Source organism: Mytilus edulis, chromosome 4 (genome assembly GCF_963676685.1).
Source record: "Mytilus edulis chromosome 4, xbMytEdul2.2, whole genome shotgun sequence".
Lineage (NCBI taxonomy): Eukaryota > Metazoa > Mollusca > Bivalvia > Mytilida > Mytilidae > Mytilus > Mytilus edulis.
In genome coordinates, this window is record NC_092347.1 from 59,544,067 (window position 1) to 59,569,150 (window position 25,084).

At 30.7% G+C, this 25,084-nt stretch overlaps 1 protein-coding gene across 10 annotated transcripts in view; it reads left to right on the plus strand.

Moving 5' to 3' along the window:
• Positions 1-22,867, plus strand: part of LOC139520099 (leucine zipper putative tumor suppressor 2 homolog) — a 59,162-nt gene extending 36,295 nt beyond the window's left edge. For 6 of the 10 annotated variants that reach the window (XM_071312534.1, XM_071312533.1, XM_071312536.1 and 3 more), the window contains 2 exons: positions 5,918-6,500; positions 20,225-22,867. In XM_071312534.1, coding sequence (XP_071168635.1) covers positions 5,918-6,500; positions 20,225-21,511 — 1,870 coding nt within the window. In that variant the 3' untranslated portion in view covers positions 21,512-22,867. Of the gene's footprint in view, positions 1-4,595; positions 4,643-5,917; positions 6,501-20,224 lie in introns of all 10 variants that reach the window. The other 4 variants (XM_071312537.1, XM_071312538.1, XM_071312539.1 and 1 more) reach the window with 1 other exon arrangement.
• The last annotated feature ends 2,217 nt before the right edge of the window (positions 22,868-25,084 follow it).

Genomic DNA, 25,084 nt, shown 5'->3' on the forward strand with positions numbered 1-25,084 from the left:
TTTATTAGTGTAAGTATATGGTGTAGATCTCCATTTCTTATCACTTCAATGTGTGACAACTATGGTCTGCTCTCAAGTCCTGCATTTTGTTTCTTACAAAGAATGGTTGGGTGCACTCTATATACTTGTAATCCTTTACGAGGAATTGAGTTGACCCTGTTTTTGTGGCAGCTATAAGGTTTAGATCAATCTTCTTCGAAATGTGTTTTTTTTCCTTTTTAACCATAAGTGTTTATTGTCCTTTTGCTTGATTGTAAATGCTGCTTTTTGGTTTCTATTTGATTATTTTGTAACATAGTTTGTTTTTACGGAATACTGAAGATAATGTTGATTTAACCCAGAAATGTTCACCAATCAAAATGACCAGGCAGCTCAAGTTTTAATAAATGTACTGAAGTTATTTCAGTTTCAACAATCATATGGAAATCTTGTTCTTCTAAACAATTTGAACCCTACATAATTAAGTGTTTGCTTAAAGTGCAAATACTGTCTGATTAGTTGCACATTTGTTCCCAGAAGAATGACCAAATGCAAAATTTGATTTTACTTTTTTACACAAGTAGCTTACTTTTTCTTGTCTGTTAACTTTTCTCACATGACAAGATTCTAGATAAATTGTGAATCAAAGGAAATGCACATCAAAACTTGACAAGTTTACAACAACAACAAAACTCATAAAAGTTATAAACTAATTTTTAACAAATACAAATATCTTGATTGTGTCTTGTGATTGTTCTTGTTGTGGTTTTCCCGATAATGTGTCCTCAAGCAACAAATGACATTATTGAGAGGAATACTTTACCAGTTATGTCTACAGTTTTGCATAAGTTTCCCTTATAACATGATGGATAAAAAGAGAGAATGGCTACAAGTCAATGCCATGAATTTTCTTGGTCAGTTTTGCTGTAAAGTCTAATCACACTAGATCATCATTGAATTCAAAATGTTCATCAACTTTTAAAAGGAAGATCAAATATAAACTGTCTGAAATTTTGATCTTTTTTCATTTCAAAGAAATTTGTGGACTTCTATATCACCCCTTTTTTAGCTCACCTGGCCCGAAGGGCCAAGTGAGCTTTTCCCATCACTTTGCGTCCGTCGTCCGTCGTCCGTCGTCCGTCGTCCGTCGTCCGTCGTCGTCGTCGTCGTCCGTCGTCGTTAACTTTTACAAAAATCTTCTCCTCTGAAACTACTGGGCCAAATCAAACCAAACTTGGCCACAATCATCATTGGGGTATCTAGTTTAAAAAATGTGTGGCGTGACCCGGTCAACCAACCAAAATGGCCGCCACGGCTAAAAATAGAACATAGGGGTAAAATGCAGTTTTTGGCTTATAACTCAAAAACAAAAGCATTTAGAGCAAATCTGACATGGGGTAAAAATGTTAATCAGGTCAAGATCTATATGCCCTGAAATTTTCAGATGAATCGGTCAATCAGTTGTTGGGTTGCTGCCCCTGAATTGGTACTTTTGAGGAAATTTTGCTGTTTTTGGTTATTATCTTGAATATTATTATAGATAGAGATAAACTGTAAACAGCAATAATGTTCAGCAAAGTAAGATCTACAAATAAGTCAACATGACCAAAATGGTCAGTTGACCCGTTTAGGAGTTATTGCCCTTTATAGTCAATTTTTAACCATTTTTCGTAAATTAAAGTAATCTTTTACAAAAATCTTCTCCTCTGAAACTACTGGGCCAAATTAATCCAAACTTGGCCACAATCATCTTTGGGGTATCTAGTTTAAAAAATGTGTGGCGTGACCTGGTCAACCAACTAAGATGGCCGCCACGGCTAAAAATAGAACATAGGGGTAAAATGCAGTTTTTGGCTTATAACTCAAAAACCAAAGCATTTTGAGGAAATCTGACATGGGGGTAAAAATGTTAATCAGGTCAAGATCTATCTGCCCTGAAATTTTCAGATGAATCGGTCAATCGGTTGTTGTTTTGCTGCCCCTGAATTGGTAATTTTGAGGAAATTTTGCTGTTTTTGGTTATTATCTTGAATATTATTATAGATAGAGATAAACTGTAAACAGCAATAATGTTCAGCACAGTAAGATCTACAAATAAGTCAACATGACCAAAATGGTCAGTTGACCCTTGTAGGAGTTATTGCCCTTTATAGTCAATTTTTAACCATTTTTCGTAAATTAAAGTAATCTTTTACAAAAATCTTCTCCTCTGAAACTACTGGGCCAAATTAATCCAAACTTGGCCACAATCATCTTTGGGGTATCTAGTTTAAAAAATGTGTGGCGTGACCTGGTCAACCAACTAAGATGGCCGCCACGGCTAAAAATAGAACATAGGGGTAAAATGCAGTTTTTGGCTTATAACTCAAAAACCAAAGCATTTTGAGGAAATATGACATGGGGTAAAAATGTTTATCAGGTCAAGATCTATCTGCCCTGAAATTTTCAGTTGAATCAGTCAACCCGTTGTTGGGTTGCTGCCCCTGAATTGGTAATTTTGAGGAAATTTTGCTGTTTTTGGTTATTATCTTGAATATTATTATAGATAGAGATAAACTGTAAAATGCAGTTTTTGGCTTATAACTATGAAACCAAAGCATTTAGAGCAAAGAAGACAAGAAGTTAAATTGTTAATCAAGTCAATATCTATCTGCCCTGAATTTTTCAGATGAATTGGACAACTGGTTGTTGGGTTGCTGCCCTCCAAATGGTAATTTTTAAAGAAATTTTGCTGTTTTTGGTTATCTTGAATACTATTATAGATAGTGATAAACTGTAAACAGCAATAATGTTCAGCAAAGTAAGATCTACAAATAGGTCAACATGACCTAAATGGTCAATTGACCCCTTAAGGAGTTATTGCCCTTTATAGTCAATTTTTAACAATTTTCATTAATTTGGTAAATTTATGTAAATTTTTACCAAATATAGTTCTCTGTTATTAATGGGCAAAGTTCATTATAGATAATATTGGAAGAAGCAAAATCGTTCAGTAAAGTAAGAACTTCAAACACATCACCATCACCAAAATACAATTTTGTCATGAATCCATTTGTGTCCTTTGTTTAATATGCACATAGACCAAGGTGAGCGACACAGGCTCTTTAGAGCCTCTAGTTTTTATCGATAAGCATTTCATCTTTTTGAAATTGAAGTTTTAGATTTTCAAATAATTTAGTCTTGAGCATCACTGAAGAGACATTTGTTGTTGAAATGCCCATCTTATGCAGAAATTGGTACTGTAAATAATATTAGATATAAGCAAAAATACAACATCTGAATTTCATTTACTTCAATCATACATTTAAGCAGAGTCTAATTAGAAGACATGAAGCAATGTATCAGAAAATAGACAGGAATTCTTACATTATTGTAATCAATGACTATTTGTGTGATCTCAGTAAAAGAATTGTATCATCTTCACAACATGAAATGGAAATATGTTGGCAGTATTCCTACTACTTCTTCATTAGCTTGTCAGGATTTTATGCTTAGTTATAGACAAGCTGTCAGTTCTGTGTACACTTGCTAGAAAAATTAACAATTCACCAGAATATTGCCAAATTGCAATTGATTTTATTTCAGAAACAAACAATGAATCCTGAATTTCAAATTGGAAATTAACATGAAATCTTGGTATAAAGATTAACCGCAATCTACATAACAAAAGACATCTAGTTCTCTTCTTGTGCTCCCTTAACAGCAGAACTTTTAAAGCAGAAAGAAGAAAAACTCATATAACTTGTATATGTATTTCTTACTGCTATTAGAATATGTTTATAATATTTAAAGCTGGAATTTCATAAAATAGTCGGTTAACATCTTTTTAATTCAATGTTCTCCTTAACAGTCTTCTTCTTTCAATCTTTTTATTATGGTCGTTTACTTGCTTACAAAAAACGAAAACAACTTTTTATTAAAATCATAGGTCAGAAGCTCTTTTCTGGATTTACCTTCATCAGAAACTCTCTAAGCCAAACATTTTAAACAAAGGATGCAGGGGCAGATCCAGCCATTTTTAAAAGAGGGGGTTTTAACCCTGGATAAAGGGCAGGTGCCAACTATCTGTCCCCATTGAAATGCATTTATCATCCAGAAAAAGGGGTTCCAACCCCCGGGACACCCCATGATCCACCTCTGGGATGTATAAGTACTGAAACAGTTGAAGAGCTAGACGACTATAAATAATGGCCAAGTCCATCTACGGTCAACTTTGAATGAGAAAGTCTAAACCTTAAAAATGTATCTTTTAACTGACTTTATACTACCAGTCAATTAAGTACAAAAGTGGCAATCTGACAACCTTAAATTTGAGGTACAATGTGTTTTAACATAAAGCAACAACAAGAAAAGACTTTTGACAACATACTACACAATTATGCTTTCAATGGTATTTAGAAATTGGACAGCTAGGAATTTATTAATTGATAGATTTAGACTTAAATTAGCTAATCTTTTCAAGCTCTTAAGTAAGAAAGGTGTCAGTTGAAAATTGAATATGAATATGTTTAATATGGGGTGGTTCAGGTTAACTTAGTACCAAAGCCATACATAACTTATTCCATAGTGTAATTTTGTGATAGAATTACAAAATTTTTATTTTCTTTTAATTTCAGTAACGCCTTGTAAATAGAACATTGCATGTTAAGAATAATATGAACAGGTACATAACTAACTACTGGTATAGATTTCTTAATAAAAATATCTTTTGGTCGACTTTTTATGGAAGTAATTGTTGACACTGTCTGCCCTCTATACATATTTATTTGATACATATATTTTAGATATATATATGTAAATAAAGGTTGAAAGAGTAGGGAAGTTTTCTTTTATAACAAATAAACGTAATTATGAATGTTAGGATTGTCTGACGTGGTGCAATATATACATGAATGGAATATTTAGGTAATAGTCCATCTGATATATTAAAGGGAAACGTTTCATTCTATGGTACAGATGTTCTTCTCTAAACGTGTGTCTCACGTTTTCAAGTTTTAATATCATGATATCTTACAACCTTTCTGACTTTTCCCAGGCTATGCATCAAAATTTTGCCAAACATTTTCTTCTCATGCATTTAGTAAGAAAAAAATTGAAAAAAAATACATTTCAAATACCAAATACCAAAAATTCTAGTATCTTAAAAAGTAATAAGTTAAGAAGAAAAAAAGATGAATCTTTTGAATAAGACTTCTCTAATGATAAAACATGTTTTGTTCTTTTGAATTTAATAAATTTATGCATGTTATTCTATATGTGTAAAGTGTTGCATCTATTTTAAATTTAAACTATGCATTCATAGTTCTTTATCTATACATTTTAACTTTTGCAGAACTTTTTGGCTGTGTATATATTACAATATATAATACACTTATTGTGTTTGCAAATTTATCTTTTTTAAAAAAAGGATTATTTTGTTGAGATACAAGTATTGTTCCACCAAATATAAATACCAATGGATGTCGTACTACATCTAGCATATTAAAGTTTTAAATTTGAGACAGGAGTCTTTATCAAAATGAAAACTCAGGGGGGTAAAATTTTTGGTGATAGGTGTCATATCTTTTATTTATTCATATAAACAGCAGGCGATTGGTCTTATGTTTATTATGAACTACCCTTGTCAGTATATAGGATTACATAATTGTAATTAGCATACAATAAGATAATTGGTAACATGCATTTGCACAGTAGGGTTATTGTGTAGATAAAAACCGGATAACTGAAGAAATTTTCATTCACTTCAGCAATAATTTCAGCCATCTGTTTATAAACATCAAGGTTAGAGATTTTGATCTTCCTTCCATATTGTTTAAAAGTATGAGTTATTTCCCCTGATTGAATGGTTATTGTCTGATTAAATCAATTTCATGCTATTTACAATGTAAGATCAGTACAGATTATGTTGTCTGTTTCACGTTTGTTTCTCTCTTTGCAGAAATGAATTAGAGATGATGGCAAGTAGAACCAATTCTACTTCCGATGTATTTTATTCTGATGATGAATTTTCACCGCATCTTCAGAATTTATATTCTCCTGTTTCCAACTTCTCAATTAACTCTTCAGAACTCAGCGGACTCATGACTCCACAGAGAATGTGCTCCCAGGAGGATGAGGAGGATTATGCTCACATACAATTACCATCTCACCGATCAGGATCTAAAATTCCTCCCGAACCTCCCGTCAGAACTTCTAGTGTGTCATCTGTGAGGTCGGATTACACTCAGCGGTCTTATCCGATGGCTTACGACCAGGAACATAATTACAATTACGGGAATTATACGTTACAATATCCTCATCATTATCATTACCAGCAACATTCTAGACGGAAAACTTGGTCACCAAATGGTTTGAAATTAAGTATGTCCGGTGGTAACTACACCGGAAAATCAAGGAATTGTAGCAGTAGTGAATTACTGGACAATAATAACATCAGAACTAGAAAGTGTGGAAATGTTATTTACGAAGACCAAGAAAAAGGACCCCCTAAATTGGCTCCGGTTAGCGGAATGTTATCTAAGGTATGGTTATAAAACTTTTTCATTATCAAGCTAATTTAACATGTGATAAAGGGTATTTAAGCTTCACAAAGGATATGAGAATTCAACCACCAGACACTTAAATGATTATTGAAGATGTGCTGGCTAGTGTACTAGAAAACTGGCCAATATAAAATAGTAAGAATCCAGACTGCTAAAAGAAATTTGCTAAAAAAAAATCTTGCATACTGGTTTTATGAATGTCATGTAATTTAATTCATAAACTGTGAAAAACAACTTTTGCCATTTACACTGAAATTGTTAGAAAATCTAATTTAATAGCAAGAAAGATATAGTAGAACATTATAAAGTGGAATTAATTTATCATGGTTTTTGAACAAAACAGTAGTCTATTGTCAACTAAAGTATTATGAAGTTTTTATGGTCTGATTTAAATCTAGACATTGCTATCTTTAGCACACCTCTTACTGAGATAGATCACACATTAAAGTTAACAATTTAGCCATAAAATCTACATTTTATCCAAATTATACTGTTGATTATGTACTTCAAAGGTTATGTGGACTACTGGGGAGGTGATCTGACATTTAGTTGTCATGAACACTTTGAAAACACACTTGTCTTAACTTTTGTAAATTTTTATTTGTTAAAGTACAATTTGTTGTAACTGGGTTATACTTCAACTACCTTTTGAAACTTTTTGCTTTTTGATTTTTTTTGTAGTTGAAAAATGTTAATTTTTATGATTTATTCATATGAATAAATAAATCATATAAACGGAAATCTTTTTCAGAGCATAAACTAGAACTATTACAAAAAATTTCAGGATGTACAATTTGCATATTGTTAGCATATAATTATTGTCAGTTAGCATAAATATTGCAAACATGAAAAACATATAAGTAATATTTCAAATTATTTCGATCAAAGAAAAATACATGCAACTTTTGAAAGTTACATGTGGTCTTGCATGATCAGTAAAAGAATGATCTGTATCTAAATAGAACAATCTTTGTCAAATATAATCTATTTTCTGAGACTTTTTTTGTTCAATGTTTATAAATAGTATGAAGGTCAAATATGGCATATTATGTTTTGAGAGATGTAAAGTGTAAATAAAAAAATATTTTGTTATTTTTTTTCATAGGAACAGATAAAATTAGTATTTAATGCATCATAAGGTTTTAAATCACTTTATTGAATTTAAATTTGTATTCCTGTCATATTTTAATGTCTTTGAAATGAATTTTGAATTTGAATTTATCGTAATCATATCATTTAAATTTGATGTATTTTAAACATTGAATTTAGTCGATATTGCAAAATTTATATTGTGTATTCTATATGAATTTTTGATAGATATGTACTATGAATTGCAGGATATATAGATATGTTTTTGTCACATAGTCTAATGATTTATGCATGTTTGTTATCTATGTTGTATATATAGGTAAAGTAGATGGTATACATTTGGACATCAAAGACATCACAGGTACACAGAACCTTACATATTGTATGAAGATCATAAACAAGATCAAACCATTTAATTTCTTTTATGAAAATGTTCACACTGTGATGATATTTTGTTTTCGATCAAGAAAGCTATGTTTGAGAACCCAGTTTTTGGCCTAGAAAACTGTTAACATGAATTTCATTTTTTAATTTCTTCATTTGGAATATAAGTCAACACAATGGGGTTTCAGTTCAGACACACTTATTCCATTTGATTTTTATTTACTGAGGAGTCATTCAAGTTCTCAAGTACCAATTTTAACAGTTGGGGAAAATTTGGATTTTTTTTTTTTTGGTTTTAACAAATTCTCTGTAGACCAGCAAATTTGTTGTCTAGTTAATTTCACAGTTAATTATTACCTCGGAAACATATTTAAAGTACCACGTCAATGATAATGAACCCATTTTTTTAACTTTTTTTTTTTATATGTTTCTGTTAAAAGCTTATGAGGGAAGGGAGATAACTCTAAAATTACAGTCATCTTTTGTAGTGTTGAATTTCAGTAAAATTCAGTTTAACTATTGAGGCAGTAAAACAGTTACATTCTTTATTGGTAAATGATATCTTGATGATACAATGGAGTAATTCTACAATAGGAATGTAATACAGGAAACAATAAATAACAATAAACATCAAAGTTGTTTACAGCTACAATACACATAATTGTATACAATAATCAGATAATTATTGGAATGTTAGTTTCTGCAGCTGTTTTGTTACAGAGAATGTAGATTTTTTTTTGTATTATTGCTTTTGTTGACTTTTTATCTATGAGCTTGGATTTTGTTAAGGATTATACAGACTTATTGTCTATTGTTTTGTATTTTTGCAGGATATGCAAATAAAATGATATAATTATGTTTCTTCTAGTGATATAATTAACCAATGTAAATACCAAGATGTATTTTATTATAAACTGGGATTTTTATGCCCCACCTACGATAGTAGAGGGGCATTATGTTTTCTGGTCTGTGCGTCCGTTCGCTTCAGGTTAAAGTTTTTGGTCAAGGTAGTTTTTGAAGAAGTTGAAGTCTAATCAACTTGAAACTTAGTACACATTCTCCCTATGATATGATCTTTCTAATTTTAATTTCAAATTAAAGTTTTGACCCTAATTTCACGTTCCACTGAACATAGAAAATGAGTGGGGCATCCGTGTACTTGGGACACATTCTTGTTTTTTCCTAAACACCTAACAAGTTTTTTGTTATTTACCATTGTGTCTTTCGTTGATATTGAAATAAGTGCCAAAATGATTAACCTTGGCCAACAAATTTTCTTATTCATTTACTTTTACTTAGCATTTATATTTTTAAGAAAAACTAATTTGACCTTTCTGTGTATGACTATGACATTATTTTATAAATTTTATTATAAAAGATTTAAAATTTATTTGTTATTGATATAAAATGAGTAAGCATTTTACAATTTTTAAAACAGTTTTTCATCAATATATATTTCCCATTGACCTTTATCTTGATCAGTTTCATGCATTGATTATAAGCTATTGTTCATTTCAAATACATTTCAAATAAAATAATATCAATTTTATACCAAAGATCATATCATTTACATAGAAAACATCATAAAAGAGATTTATATTCAGTTTTTTGTTTACCATTTAAATTCCTATTATGAAAAAACAAGATCCTTTGATACCGATCCTTTTAATACACAAAAATAAACAATAGAAATTAAATTTGCGCCTTTTTAGAAAAAAGCCGATTATGATATATGATGTATGAAATCACACATAGACATGGAATAGTATATCTTTGGATTAGAGTAGTAAGATAATTTCCTGATAACGAGAGGACAAATAAAGTGACTAATAAATGTCAAATAATATGGCACTCTGCCAGACCTATGTAGGTGTACGTTTCAGGTAGAATAGAAAAATTGTCTTTAAATGTCATAAGTTGTGGATGGACACTCGATGAGATCATAATTAGGCCGGTTTTAAAAACAATACCTGTTTGAATCATTATTTATTATTAAAAAATTATGATCACATGTTGAATAAAATGTTGTACCAGCATGGACGTTAATTTCACAGCTGTAAGTTAATTATGTTTTGATATTTTCATTACTTAATGCATTGTTTGTTGGCAGTGTGAAATATGCAAATTATAATGTATTTTTTGTGTTAAGGATAACATGATTATCATGATAACTTTTTAGACCTCAGGTTTTATGAATTGTATACAAAAATTGTTGCTTTAAAAGGGAATATATGTTAGTGTTGTTTTTTTTCTTTTATTGGATAAGAGTTTAGATGGGGTAGGACCTTTATCAGGACTCCGGGATCGGGTGTTTTTAAGCTCGGGATTTCGGGATTAACCCTTTCGGGATCCGGGAATTCTTTTTTCGAATTTCGGGACCTCGGGATTTCGTTTTTTTTAAGCCCGGGATTTCAGGATTTCGTGTTTTTAAGCTCAGGATTTTGGGATCAGGACCACTCCTACCCTCCCTCAGTTTAGTTATAAAAAAAAATTATTGTAGCATACATATTACTTTCCAAATTAAAAAATTATGCATGAACTATTGCTTTGAAATAGGAAAATTGAATATTAAGGAATTTTTTTTCAAATTGAATAGAGAGTTTAGTAGTTTCATTTTAGTTTTTTTCTTATATAAAACACTACTTCCCTAATTTGAAAATGCTTATCCTTTGGTATAATTAGAACAAAAAATGTCATTTTTAATCTCAGTTCCTACATTTTTCACTTTCTCAACCATTTTCACACTTTTATGACAAAATTAGTAACAGTTCATTAAAAAAATGTCACTAATTTTTGACAGAAACTGAGATTACCAATAGAACACAGCTTTTATAGCAATCTCAGACTAAAATATATGTGTATATATGTCTCTGGTTTAAGTGATTGGGCCAAAGTGATTATTAACACATTATCTGTAAATCAAAAGGATTAACTTTGAAATCTGATTACAATTCGATTCTAATCATTTTTTTCTATTGACAAAAATTGAATACCTTGAATTTATTTGATGTATTATTATGTAACAATTTTATGTCCATTTCAAATAATTAATGTTGTGATTTTCCCCCCCTACGAAAGCGATTCTAGTGTAATTTCATTTAATCTGATTTTACATTTTTACAAGGTCTATGAATTGTATAAGTTGCATTTTGACAACATGTTGTGGAATTTTTTATAATTATCATCGATTTTGGACTTGAAATCTATAAAATCTGATGTTAACATGGTGAATAGTTGCTTAAGTCTGCATTTTCATTTCTAATCATGAACTTTAGTGAGGTATGTAATTTACGAATTTATTTTACCTTTTAATTATTTTAAAATTACAAAGTTCAAATTCTTGTGGATTTCCGTGATATACGGGTGTAAAAACAATAACAATAGAACATTTTATTTAATGTAGTTGTGGTTAAAGAAATGGATTTTAAATGAGGTTTATTAGCAAAAAAAAAAAGATTAAATTTTTTTTCGGAAAAAAATATACTTTATGATGAGTTAACGAGGTGATGATTTTACAGGTGTGCATGTTTGTCAACTTCCAGGTGTAATTCGATGACATCAGAATATTGGACTTTGATTGAACTGGTCTCAATAATCTTGTCAATCTCATACAAGATGACAAGATAAAGTCATTTCTTGATTGTTCACTAAAATCAAGTACCATTAAGTATGCCCTCACCATACTCTATAACTGATAATAGTTTATTCACATTCTAGTAAATAATTTACATTTATATATGGGTTAAGTAATGGGGGAATGTTAATTTGAAATTTGATTTTTTTTTTATTGAACACCTTTATTTTTTCCTGCAAGTCCAAAAGATGTAATATCTAATAAAAAAAATCATATGTTTAGCCACTTTCCATCATAAAAAGACTTATTATATGCTAAAACTAGATTTTAAAATGCAGTGGCAATAATTGTCACTGATATCTTAGCTACAGTAACCAACCTCTTTGTACAGTCACAAGTATTTGTATGAGTAATCTCATATTTTGAACCCTTTAGGGGGGTGGGGGATAGGAATGCATCAAGCAATTTTTCAACATCTACTAATATTTTGTCCAGGAATTCTCAAACATTTGTACTGATCCTGAACCAGACATCAAACATTTTGATGCAATTTTTTCCCTGACCTTTTACCCAAAACAGCAACACATTTCTGGTCATAAAAGTGAATACTATGAACAGAAGCCCTAATTACAATCAAGGTTAATTAGCATTCAAAGTATAAGAGAGCCATGCTTCCAAACTTGTAATAAGACAGGTTCACTGGTACTTATCAATACTTATTATGAATGATCTTTGCTTTAAGGTCAAGTAGAAATATGAAATACCACCATTATAAATTGATGATCCAGTGGGGGGAACACTTAAACCCAATTGAACAAGACTTCAATTTAAAATTAGGCTCAAATGTATATACTATTAGTGTAAGTAGCCTCTTGTTCTGGTTATTTATGGATTTTTCTTTTAGGAATTTGATAGGCTTTCAAAATTCAAAGGTAGTCTTGTACATGTAGGTATAGTAAAACCAGTATAAAACCAACTGTGTTCATTGAACTATTGTATCAAAACATACAGTGAGAATTTTTAATAATTATTATACCCCCACTCCAAATGTTTAAAAGTGGGTGCTTAAGTGAAATCACCTCGTCTGTCCATGGGTCTAACAAATATTTTTGTCACACTTTTCTTAAAAACTACTTAACAAAATGATTTCATACTTGGTCAGCAACTTGACAATGAAGAGCGGTAACATGAAAACACTTATTGCATCCATTATAAGACATCCTCCTGTTTTCTAATACTTTGAATTATGATTTTGAGTATGCTAAGTACAACAACACATGCATTCTTGTTTAACCTGTATAAAGCAAATACCTGTCTAATTCAAATAAAATTGAGATTGGTAATTGGGAATGTGTCAAAGAGACAACAACCCGACCAAAGAGCAGATATCAGCCAAAGGCCAACAATGGGTCTTTTCAATCCTAACAGATTTCTGGTTAGACAGGTTTCACTGTACAAGAGAAAGGTTTTGCAGAAGTTATGTTTGATTAGACATAAGACCATTAAATATATATTATGATTAGACTGGTCTCCAGAGATATTGTCTTGTGCATATAAAATACATCATGCAGAAAATATGATAACAACACATGGCCAGGAACAAGAAACTTTTTACTTTATGAAATCCAATGTTTTAATCAAAGTGGAGGGTGTGTAGGAGATCTTTTTTTGGTATGCAGTGGTGGATCTAGAAATGTTCAAAAGGGCCTAAGAGGGGGACAGCTCCAGTCATGCTACAGGGATTAATTATTTAATCAATCATTTTTTTTTTCACAAAGTGGGGGGGGGGGGGGGGGGGGGGGGGCCTAAAAATACCTCAAAATCTGCCTCTGGTATGGGTCAAGTTTGTTGGTTTCTTCATATTTAAAATTGTAGGCGAAATATTCAAGCTAACCTTTATTGCTACATTTGTTCAGTCTGCACCGTTCTGGTAAAATTTTATTTGGACTAGCAAGTATTTGCAAAACTTTGTTTAGGCACATAAAAAGAATGGCGGAATATTGGTCTTCAGACTAGTAGTTGTAAAAGTTTTTGGTGCAGACTGTTTGTTCTTAAACTTGTATTGGACATAAGATTCCGTTTTCATAAATTTTTCCATTTATATATTTTTCTTTGTTGTCTGTCGTTGTTAATGCATAATCTTGAAGGAATTGGATAATTGTGGCTCATGAGGACTTTTGATCTGTGCAAAGTTTTTAGGCAATTCCTGCTATCCTTTATGTGAAACCATATTAAAGAAATATTATAATGAACTATTGCCAAGATTCTTTCCACATTTTACTCTATTTAAATATACTACATATGTCAAATATTGGAGTTGGGGAAGGAAATAATTAGGTGAAAGAATTCTTTAACCAAGGATGTAGATAGTATGGTAGCTAATTATGCTGATTCATCGATATCATCCCCATTCTTCAGGGTAACTTTAAATCCCTGTATACCATGTCACCTGAAAATTCAATCACTTTTAAAAGTTAAGTTTTTAAGATTTTAAAAATGGCAAAGTTCAAAGATGAAAAAGAAAGCCATTTAAGATAATGGTGCACCTTATTTGAATTGACAGCTGTATAGAGCCTCTCGCCCCAATACACAACTCTCTATCAGACCATGTGTATTACAATAGGTAACAGACATTAACTAGGACAGGATGAGTAAGGATACTTTTGATTCAGGTAACTTTTTATACCCGTATTTTTGAAAATGATAATGGTGTAAAAATAATTTTATGAATAATGCTAAAGGTCAAGATATTTTTTGTTGATAATGATTTTTTGTTGTTGTGTGAAATGCGAACAGGTCTAGAGGGGTTAGACATTTAACATGTGAGGTTAATTCATCATGTCAAGTGTTCATACTTTGACAGTTTTCCTTTATATTTATCAAAACAAATAATCATGTAAGGAAATACCATTTTGTATTTGTATGTACTCTGTAGACTTTTATAATGAAGCACAACAGAAGACTTTTACTGGTGTGTATCAATGTTTTTTATAAGCTGTCATATTCAGGTATGTTTGGAAGAATTGAATTTTTAACTTGTTCATAGAAATCATTTTGAAACTGTCAAAAGAAATTATGAATGAATGAAATGGTTAACTTTTACTTTTTTTATATTGACAAATACAAAAGTATATAGAGAAAGCATTTTTGTTTTCTTTTTAAACTTGTATAAATGTTAAAAAGTTGATAATGAATTTAAGGTCATTTCCACTGTTGTTCATTTAAATTAACAAAAAAGAGGTAGAAGATATTTACTCCTGAAAACATCTGAAGTTTCTTTGCAATATTTTGTTATTTTTTTTAATTACTTCATCAGAAACCTTAAAACACATAGAACTTTTAATGCAGATGTAACAGTAGTATAGCATTTTACCATTTAAAAAATTATTTGCATGCTTTTCAAAATGATAATTGACTTTCATATACATGAGTTTATAAAAGAAACATGTTTCGATGGTTAACATATATCTACCATATACTAATTCATATTTATTTATGCAAAATAATTCCAAAAATTAAATTTCCGGCACATTTTTGTTATCTTAGCCTTTAACTTTACATGGAATTTAGACATTGCACAAGACCTGTAAATAGATCTATTTATTTTTGTTTTTAAGGCATGTTAATGTGTTATTCTGTCAAAGTTTGTACATTTCAATAGTCATTATTCATTGAAAATGACATTTCTAGAATTGTCTTAAATAAGGATGATCTTCTGCTCCTAAGTAAAAGTGCACATGTGTTTGCCATATATCTATAAGCATAATTAAAGTCTAGATGTTAATGAAAACCTATGCTAATTATGGCATACATGTGAATAATTAACCTGATAAAATTCTCTTGATCTTAGATCATCTATGGAAGTATGGTTCAATTTGTATGTCCATGTGCTTAAAGAAGTTTTGTATACAATATTAGAAAAGCTTCTGAAAAAGTTACAAATTTGTATGAGTGTATATTTTTCTCCGTCTTCAAATACCTAAACTAACCTCCTGAATGGAAATTCATCCTCTTTGGGATTTTTTTTGGCAAAGTTGTCACAATTTTAATTTTTTGAGATTTGACCTTGTCAAGAGACCTGAGTCACGAAAGGTCAAATTCCAGACTCTTGGAAAAATATTAGTAGGCTCCATCTAATGTCTGGAGTCACTTCAGTGTTGACATCAATCTGAGATTGCTATAACACATTTATAGAAATTCAGCATCAATGCACTCTTAATTTAACTTTTAAAGTTTGGTGTATGAGAAACATTCTTTTATAAATTTTTGTTAATTTCACTCTTTTTTAAATTTTTATCAAATTAGTGTTTCAAAAAATGATATAAAATTTTTGTTGTGAATTGTGGAAACTTGACAGTCCTGCACCAGATGGAGACCAGAGGTGAAAGTTTTCTAGATGTGTAAGTTGTCATGTATGGTAAATTATATTTATACAAACATGGTAATCAGAACACTTAAGTTAAGAGAGAGAACTAAATATTTGGGAGATAACACTACAAAGTCAAAAGATTTTCTGCTTGATCATGTGGAACCAGTTTTTGACAGATGGGCAAATCACTCAAGCATGATTTATAACAATGATTTCTTAAGGCATATGGTTTATTTTTGTGTTTTATGTCAATTTGGGAACATTGCACAATATGAACTATGAAGGTATAATCTTAGTATTTATATAATATTTTTTATATTTTTTGTATTGTGGTAAGATTTTTATCCTACTTTTTTACAAATATTTCATGGATGAGTTAGGAAAATGTTTATTTTTGTTTTTATGTATATATGTGTATGTCCTAATTTTGTTCAGATTAAATAGCAAATGTTTACATGTTTTATGCATTTAAGTTTTGTTGTTTCATCACCAATATTTATTGAAAATGCTAATATTATTCACATTTGAATATTTTATTATATTTTATGGTTATTGGATGACTATTATCTTGGTTTCATTTTAATATTGCTCAAGCTTGTGAGTAAAATATATATTCTCTTAGGGATGATATTTATCAATATTCATGCAATAATCCTTTTATTGTACTGCAAAGCTTAAAATTGTTCATACTGTATTTTGTCGATGAAGTCAATGATGGGAGCTATATTTGCATAATAGAAATATGATTGAATGTTGCAATCTTACTATTTTTAAGTGCTCTGTGAAATATTATTATAAATACAATAATAGTCGAAACTTTTATATAATTATGCTTATCTAGGACACATATTGTCCTTGTGCTAATATACATTTGTGTGACCAAATAAACATGGATTTAGAGGTTATAAACATCCGAACTGTTCACAAAACAGCAAACTAATTCTGAGACTACTACTTATATAAAAATAAGGTGGTGAGGTTTTCATTGTGACACAACTATCAAACCCTAGTTCAAAGGACAAAGATATAAGCAATTATAGGTCACATGTATATAGTAGTTTCAATTTAATTTTAAATATTTTTAAAGTGTATCATAATTTTTTGCTTTGTCATATAAATAGATCCATTTTAATCTTAGTCTATTCTTATTACGATATTCTATACATTTTTATCTACCCTATATGAATTATGCAAAAATCTCTAAAATGTTTGAATAGAGTGACACACTCATTAATAACTTAATCTACTATTACATAAAGTATTATAAATTTCAATGGCCAGTGTTTGTTTAATGAGATAAAACCTGCTTTACAAGGAGAGAAGAGGTACATAAAAGTCCTGTCCAGCTAATTCAATTTGAGTCTATTTATCCGTACATTAGGACCACAATAGATTAACAAAAGACTAAGTTATAGATAACATTTTATACCTTGGGTCAAATAGCCTAAGTATTTGACACTCTGTTTAAGAAAACCAGATACTTATAAAGTCTATCAAAAGTAATTAACTCCCCAGGAGAATACAGGTATTTTATTTACCTGGGTCGATTTACCAATAGATGGGGGTAACCTGTGATTGATACTTTATAAGGGTATAATTTCAACGGCCATTTATCATGTGGTGATTTGTCCTCTAATTGCATCTGGTCAAACTATACATGGTCAAGGGTTTTTTTTATTAGGTGAGTGGTTTTATTTACTAAAAAATATTTTTAACTAGTATGGACTTAATTGTATTATATATATATAGTCGTTGGAAACAGTAAGAACTTCTTTATTCTTTAGTCAGGATGCAACAATAAATATATTGGAAGGAGTAGGTTTTTTAAAAGGAAAAACTATTGCCTACTTTACATATTTTTTCAGTAATAAACTTTAAAAATGCAGTCAACAAAAAAGATAGGATAACTTTTTACGATATGTAAAATTTTTACAATCACCAATTAAGTTGAAAATGATATTCTTATTGTATTGTATGAAATTTCACTTTATTATAGTATAAGTCAACTTTTTGGCAGTTTAAGAACTAGTTTTTATTATTTTCTCACAAAGATCACCTATTTTTATTACAATGATTTAAATGTATATTGATTTATTTACTCAAAAGATTCAATAAATCTGTCTATCTGATAAATTCCCCTTCAATTGATGATTTTCTCCATTGAAAACTCGTAATCAATAAGCCTATTTTCAAAATCAGATAAAAATTTGAGGGATGAAATGATATATTGATTAAGCTACAGCTGATGAAATTTATTCTCATCCAATGATATTTGTATATTACAAAGCCAGGTATGACCTGAATACATATGTTAATTAACCTGGCTTTGAGCACCTTTGTCTTGACAGGTAAAATTTATTGTCAAACCACATATTATGTGCTTGCATGACATCAGTTGTTATTTATTGAGAATTATTCAAATGTTTAATTGTGTTGGATATACATTTGTACTTCAATGATAATCAGGTAAATTACTTTTTGTACCTCCAGAAAGTGATGTATTCTAAAACACTCACATGATGCAGATTTTGTTGCAACATGTGTTGCATATGTTCACCAGCTGATTTGTATTTTTGAAGTTAGTTATTCAAGTCATCTTTATCAATGCTTCATAAGTTACTGAAATGTTACATACTTTAATACTTACACATGAAAGCAATCATATGGTTGAAATAAATGAAAACTTATGAATGTGCTTTAATTTACTGAAATGTTTCATACATACTTTCTTACACATAAAAGAAATCATATGGTTGAAATATTGAATATGTATGTTCAACCTTCTCAATGTGCTAAAAGTTATGGAATTGTTATTTACACATGATAGCTCTATCATATGATTGAAATAAACGAATATGTATGTTCAATCTTCTGAATGCGCTAAAAGTTACTGAAATGTTACACATTACAGCAATCATATGGTTGAAATAAATGAATTGATATGTTCAATCTCTCAATACTAGTAATACAACCCTGGGAAAGTGTTTAAAGATTATTTTTACAACTGCTCTATAAAAGTACTTTGAATTTACATTATTCCAAGACTATAAAAAAGAATGAGGTAAGATTGCCAATTAAAACTCTCCACAAGAGACCAAATGATATCGAAACTAACAACTATAGGTCACCATATGCCTTCAACAATTAGCAAAACCCATACTAGTCTAATATGAACAATTTTACCGTATTATCAAATAAGGAATATCATATGCAATGAGATTATTTGTCAAGAAAGGATAAGGATGAAACAATCTATGTCTGTATATTGGGTGGTCCTCTAAATCCAAATTCTGAAGTGTTTCATTGAATATAAATATAAGTCCTTCAAACTTAGTGGTCAGATTATTTAATGAAGGCTAAATGTTAAAACTTAGGTGTCAGTAAATTTAACCAAGGTTAAACATGCTAAATGTTGAAAATTACTGGTCAGATGATTTAACAAAGGCTGAATGTTAAAACTTAGTGGTCAATTTAATTAACCAAGGCTAAATGTTAAAACTCTGTGGTCAGATAATTTAACCAAGGCCGAATATGCATCATTATTCACCTTGACCATCAACTCAGGGTTAGTTATTATACACACCCAATACATTTCTGAATAATCTCTGTTTCATGTTGAGATTGTGATAAATGAATAAATAATAATATTATGCATTTGATAAAACCTTGAGATAAACCAAGAATTTTACGTCAATCTGGGACCTGTATACTTACTATACAATTTATGTCCCAGAGACACTTTGGGAATATTATACATGCACTATATATTATATCCCAGAGTCAATCTGGAATTTGTATACTATATATTATGTCTCGGAGTCGCTTTGTAAGTTGTTCATTGATGTCAGTAGTACTTCCTTGAAACCTGTGTAGGTTTCTGGTATGACAAAGTTGTCTACATACAAAATAAATGAGTAACAGGATTAAACATCTTGTAGGCTTGTCAAATACAAATATGTACCATCGTTTCATATTCTTTAGTTTACCAATTACCTTTGCCTTAAACTGCAGAGTGGATATAATGAAGGTTCTGTATACATTTTGGTATTTAGATAGTGTACTGTTATAGAAAAGCTATATTTAGGGATTTTAATATAAATATTTGAAAGGTTTAGACAATATGTTTATACAGATGATTTAAAGATACAGTAGTGGTACTGTAGGATACAGAGTTATCATTTGTATAACATGTAGAATCATCATTTAAAAAACGTGTTCTTATCATATGTTAAAAATATAATGTAATATTTCAAATTTATTGAATGCTTTACTATTTTCTATTTGCAGTCTCCTGCTAAAGGAATTATCAAGCCAATAGCATTTAAACCAGTAGTCATAGGTACCAACAGCTATATCAACAATGACAATATACCACATGACGGTCATGTGACAAGACATAATGGTGTTCACCAATCACCACATTCTGTCTTCATGGAAAGTGACCGATCAAGTAGCTTTTCTAGTGGGAGTGCAAAACATTTTTCTCCAGACAGACCGGATATATTCTCTGTGGGAAATGTGAGCCGTATTTCGTCAAGCCATATGGATGGTTATGTTGGGACTCCCTCTCCTAGTGATAGCGGGGTGGGGGAGTTGGAGGCCATGCTGAGAGAAAAAGATGCTGAAATAAACACTTTACGAGAAGTAATGGACAAAAATGAGAGAGCCATATTCCAAGTGTACGATGAGAAAAAGAAATCGTGGGCAAAAGAAGTTCATGATATTAAAGGGGATTTTGACCAAAAGTTAAAGGTCATGCAAAGAAAAGCCTATAAAACAGAACAAGTACTGTCTCTACAATCTTATAAATCTCAGCAAGAGTTGAAATCCACGCAACAAGAACTAGAAAAGGTGAAATTTGAAAATGACAATCTCAAAAAGAAAAATGATTGGATTGAAGCAAGATATTCCGACATGATGTCTCTACAAGGCAGAAATAGTTCACAAAGTTCAGACTTTCAGCATTCGTTTGATGTGAACGATCTTCAAAACAAAGTGGAAGATCTTAATTCCAGTTTGGTTAAACAAACCGAAGACATACAATTATTACAATTCAGACTTCAGGAAAAAGAATGTGAAATTGCCGAGAGGGATGACGAACTCTCTAAAACATTTAAAGAAGTTGCAACTAAAACGGAGGAGGTTAAATCTCTGAAAGCAAATCTACGCAGAGTATCTGGGGATAGTGATATGGAATTAATGGATTCTAGTTTTTGTTCATGTGATAAAGAAATTCAGACTGAGTTTAGAATTAGTGTTTCCTCTCCAAGTTCAGGAATTAACTCCTCATCATCTAGTGATAATCATTCAGACGTTGCATTACTACGGCAAGAAATTAAGGAATTACGTGAGGCATTACAAATTAAATCGGACCAGTTTGAAAAAGAACGAGATCAGTGGAAGGACGAGAAAAACAAAGTGATTCGATATCAAAAACAGTTGCAGCTGAACTATTTACAAATGTACAACAAAAATCGTATGCTTGAGGCGGAAGTCGAACAGCTTACGTTAGATCTAGAGAACCGTGACATTAAACTAATGGCTATTAATGGTGGTGAAGAGTCAATGTGCTAGATATTATTGGTGCTATTTTAATTTTTTCATGTAGGATGATCACAGTTTTTTTCCGATGTCATTGATTGTTATGGTTCAGTTATAATTACCAGAAAGGAATTTTTACAGATTGATTTTCATTGGTATATGGCAATTTTAACTGAATTGATGGATAGAAAAAGCATAATAGCTTCCATTTATTAAGATATTAATATTCTAGGTGTTCAGATCAGATAAGGTAGTGATTAAATTGATCAATTTTTCATATAGGATAATATAGATTTATCTACAAAAAGCTGTAAAATAATGTATGCTTCTGTAAATTCTGTTACTCATCTCTTTTGATAAAAGGTCAATTTATTGGTCAAATTTGTAAGGCCACATCAGGTTCATTTTTTTATTTGGACAAAGGTCAAAAGTAGAAATATTCAATGTTCAGATTTAAGACCATTTATAATTAAATTCTAGATTCTGGTTCAACCTTTTTTTGAACAAATGGGGAAGGAGAATTTATTTTTCAATTGGGTAAAGTTGATATTAAAGTACACACTAGGTGCTTCAGTCAAATTTTTTTGTTAATCTTTGAGAAACTCCCTCCTCTTATGCTTGTAATGTAAACTGAGTGTGTGGCTGTTCACCCTCTATACATGAATATAAGAAATTGACAATTCTTTTTCTTGTTTATCTGTAAAAAAGGAAAGTAGTTAACTTACATATTGTTATTCATTGAAATCATTGTAAATATAAAATATGTGCCAAATAATATATTTTGTGTGAAGGAATACACTGTAACAGCTTAAGTCATTTGCATTTTTACTGGTATTAACTTTTGACTTTTTGTTAATAATGTGACTGTATTGTATGTTAAATCCAGGCTTGGAAGTTTACAAACATGATGCGCATTTCAAATGTTTTCAAATCTCATGCTCATTAGTATACGTTAGAAAGGAAAAATTATTATAATTATTGCATGAAATTTTCTTTCTAAAAACTAAAAGTAGCAACATATTGTTGAACAAACTTTTCAGAACTAAATATACTATTTTTCTGTCTTTTGAGTGAAGAGCATTTACCAATGTAAGAATGACCTTGATTAAGAACAAGGCACTGCATGTTTTTTTTTTGTTAGTCTCGATTTTTGACAGCAAGAAGCTTGTCATTTACTGTTTTATAGTTCTAAATAATACATTATGTATGTTAAAAGGTGACTGTTTTGCCATCTTTACAACTGTACATAAAATTTTATTGTCAGTATTTATCTAGTCATGTGATAAGGGGAATAACTCTAACTTACAATTGAGAATTATTAAGTGTATAGACTTGAAAAGTCTTCCAATATTAATAATATTGTATAATTATATAAAAGTTAAAACACAATATGTCTTATATTACTCAATTGCCATATATTATTTTAAGTTCAGTATTTTTTGAATGAAGTATTATAAACAAGGCATATTTCAGAATTATGTCCCCTTGAATACTGCTTTCAACTACAGGCGATTCTTTGTCACACATCAAGGCAAAACAAGAATTAGCTACTTTAGTTTATCAAGTAAACTACCCACAGTTTTATTATCTATGCATATAACAGTTTAATATACATGTATGATAAATGACTTAAATGTCCAGTTGCAAATTTTACATGCATGTGAGACTGAAATATACCTTTCATTGTACATTTCAGGGGCGGATCCAGCCATTTTAAAAAGGGGGGGTTCCTAACCCAGGACAAAGGGGGGGTTCCAACTATATGTCCCCATTCAAATGCATTGATCGTCGAAAAAAAGGGGGGGTTCCAACCCCCGGACCCCCCCCCCCCCCCTCTGGATCCGCGCCTGCATTTGTACTTGTCAGACACTCATAATCTGATTTTCAACCAGTTGAACCTACTAGCTTACACAGTCATGTAACTCTACCTTGGAGCCTCATTTTGATTCCAAACAAACTAGATAACCAAAGCCAGGAGCCTGTAATTCATTGATTGTCAGTGGTTTCTATCTCTCTTTTGATGTTTTAGCTTACATCAGGATTTTGGTTTTCTATTTTGAATTGTTTCTTATTTTTTCATGTCAAGGTTTTTAAAAGTTTATTATTTAGTTTGGATTTTGCTTATTGTTGAAGGCTGTATATTGCGTTACAATTGTTTACATGCTTGTCTCTGGTGGGATACTGGCCAATGAGACAGCAACCTAAATGACAAGAATAACAAATAAACATCCATAAGGAAACATGCAGTGTTCAGTAGATTAAGTATTAATACAATTTGTCAGTTCTTCAGTCAGAATTCAAATAGAAGTTTTGAAATTACTAAGCAACTAAGGATTGAATCCACAATCTTCTATTATACTTGGGAGCAGACAATAGAGGCTATTAATGTGTAAGACCTCTCAAAAGAATACTGGTAGTATTTCAATTAAAACAAATAATTGTAAGATGCTGTAAATACTTCCTACCTAATTCTTTACCATATTAAAGAGGTCTGGTTCTGACCCCAGTCCTGTTTCACGACAAACATTCATTATTTAAGAAAAAAATCTAGTTACTATTTACCATCCTACCTGGGGTTTTGTTTCCTTTTCATTTCACTCTTGCTATTAACAATGATAAATGTCAATTGATGTACCACACTCAGTAAAAAAATAAAATCAAACTACTTAATATTTAAAATTATGTTAATTAATAAGCAGAATCTATTGAACTTGAACAACTGCAGAAATCAAAGAAAGAAAGAAAAGACCAACATTGATACATCACTTGTACTTATAATAATGTGTACATACCAGTACAATGAAAAGCCAACGTATCATCATTGTATCTCTTTACTCCACTTGTCCAGTGAAGACCAGTACAGAAAATTTTGAGGAAAAGGACTCAATATAACAAATGTTTACCTGATGGGTAAGACTTGTTCCTTAATTGGCCACTACTAGTATATATGAATACCTACAGCTTATTGAGTACTAAGTGTCACTGTGCATACTGCTTGTGAGACCAATGTCCCTGGAAGTGCTAAAAGATGTTGTCAAGGACTAGAGAAGTCATGGACAAGCCATACTGATAAAATACAGATTTTTGTGTAGGTAAAATTATTCCAGTCGGATAGATGCATATTCACTACTCAGTATGAATTTGGATAATAAAAAATGTTGATGTTACCAATTATAATGAATTGTTTTGACAACTAGAGACTCTTAAGAGGCTGTGTTGCTCGTCTAAATCATTGTGCATCTATTAACAAAGACCACTCTCTTACAGTACAGATAAGAGAATAATTCATGACTAAACTCCTCTGTGTCTTTTCTTCTGCTGCTGATCGTTTATGACAAGCCTGCAACTTTTGTTGTAGAAAGCTCGACATAGGGATAGTGATCCTGAGGCGGCGTTAGCTAACTTTTTAAGGGCATACAATACAGTTTTGATCCTGTATTTACATTTTGATGAAAATTTGCATATAGGCTATTTTATACCTGATTAAATCAAATATGTAATAAAAAAATATACCTTCGTGTGCTACTTTTGATAAATTGACGTTCAAATTTCAGATATTTCCTCAAAATACGGATTTGTGGACGTATTTTTCCTTTCAATAGAAAT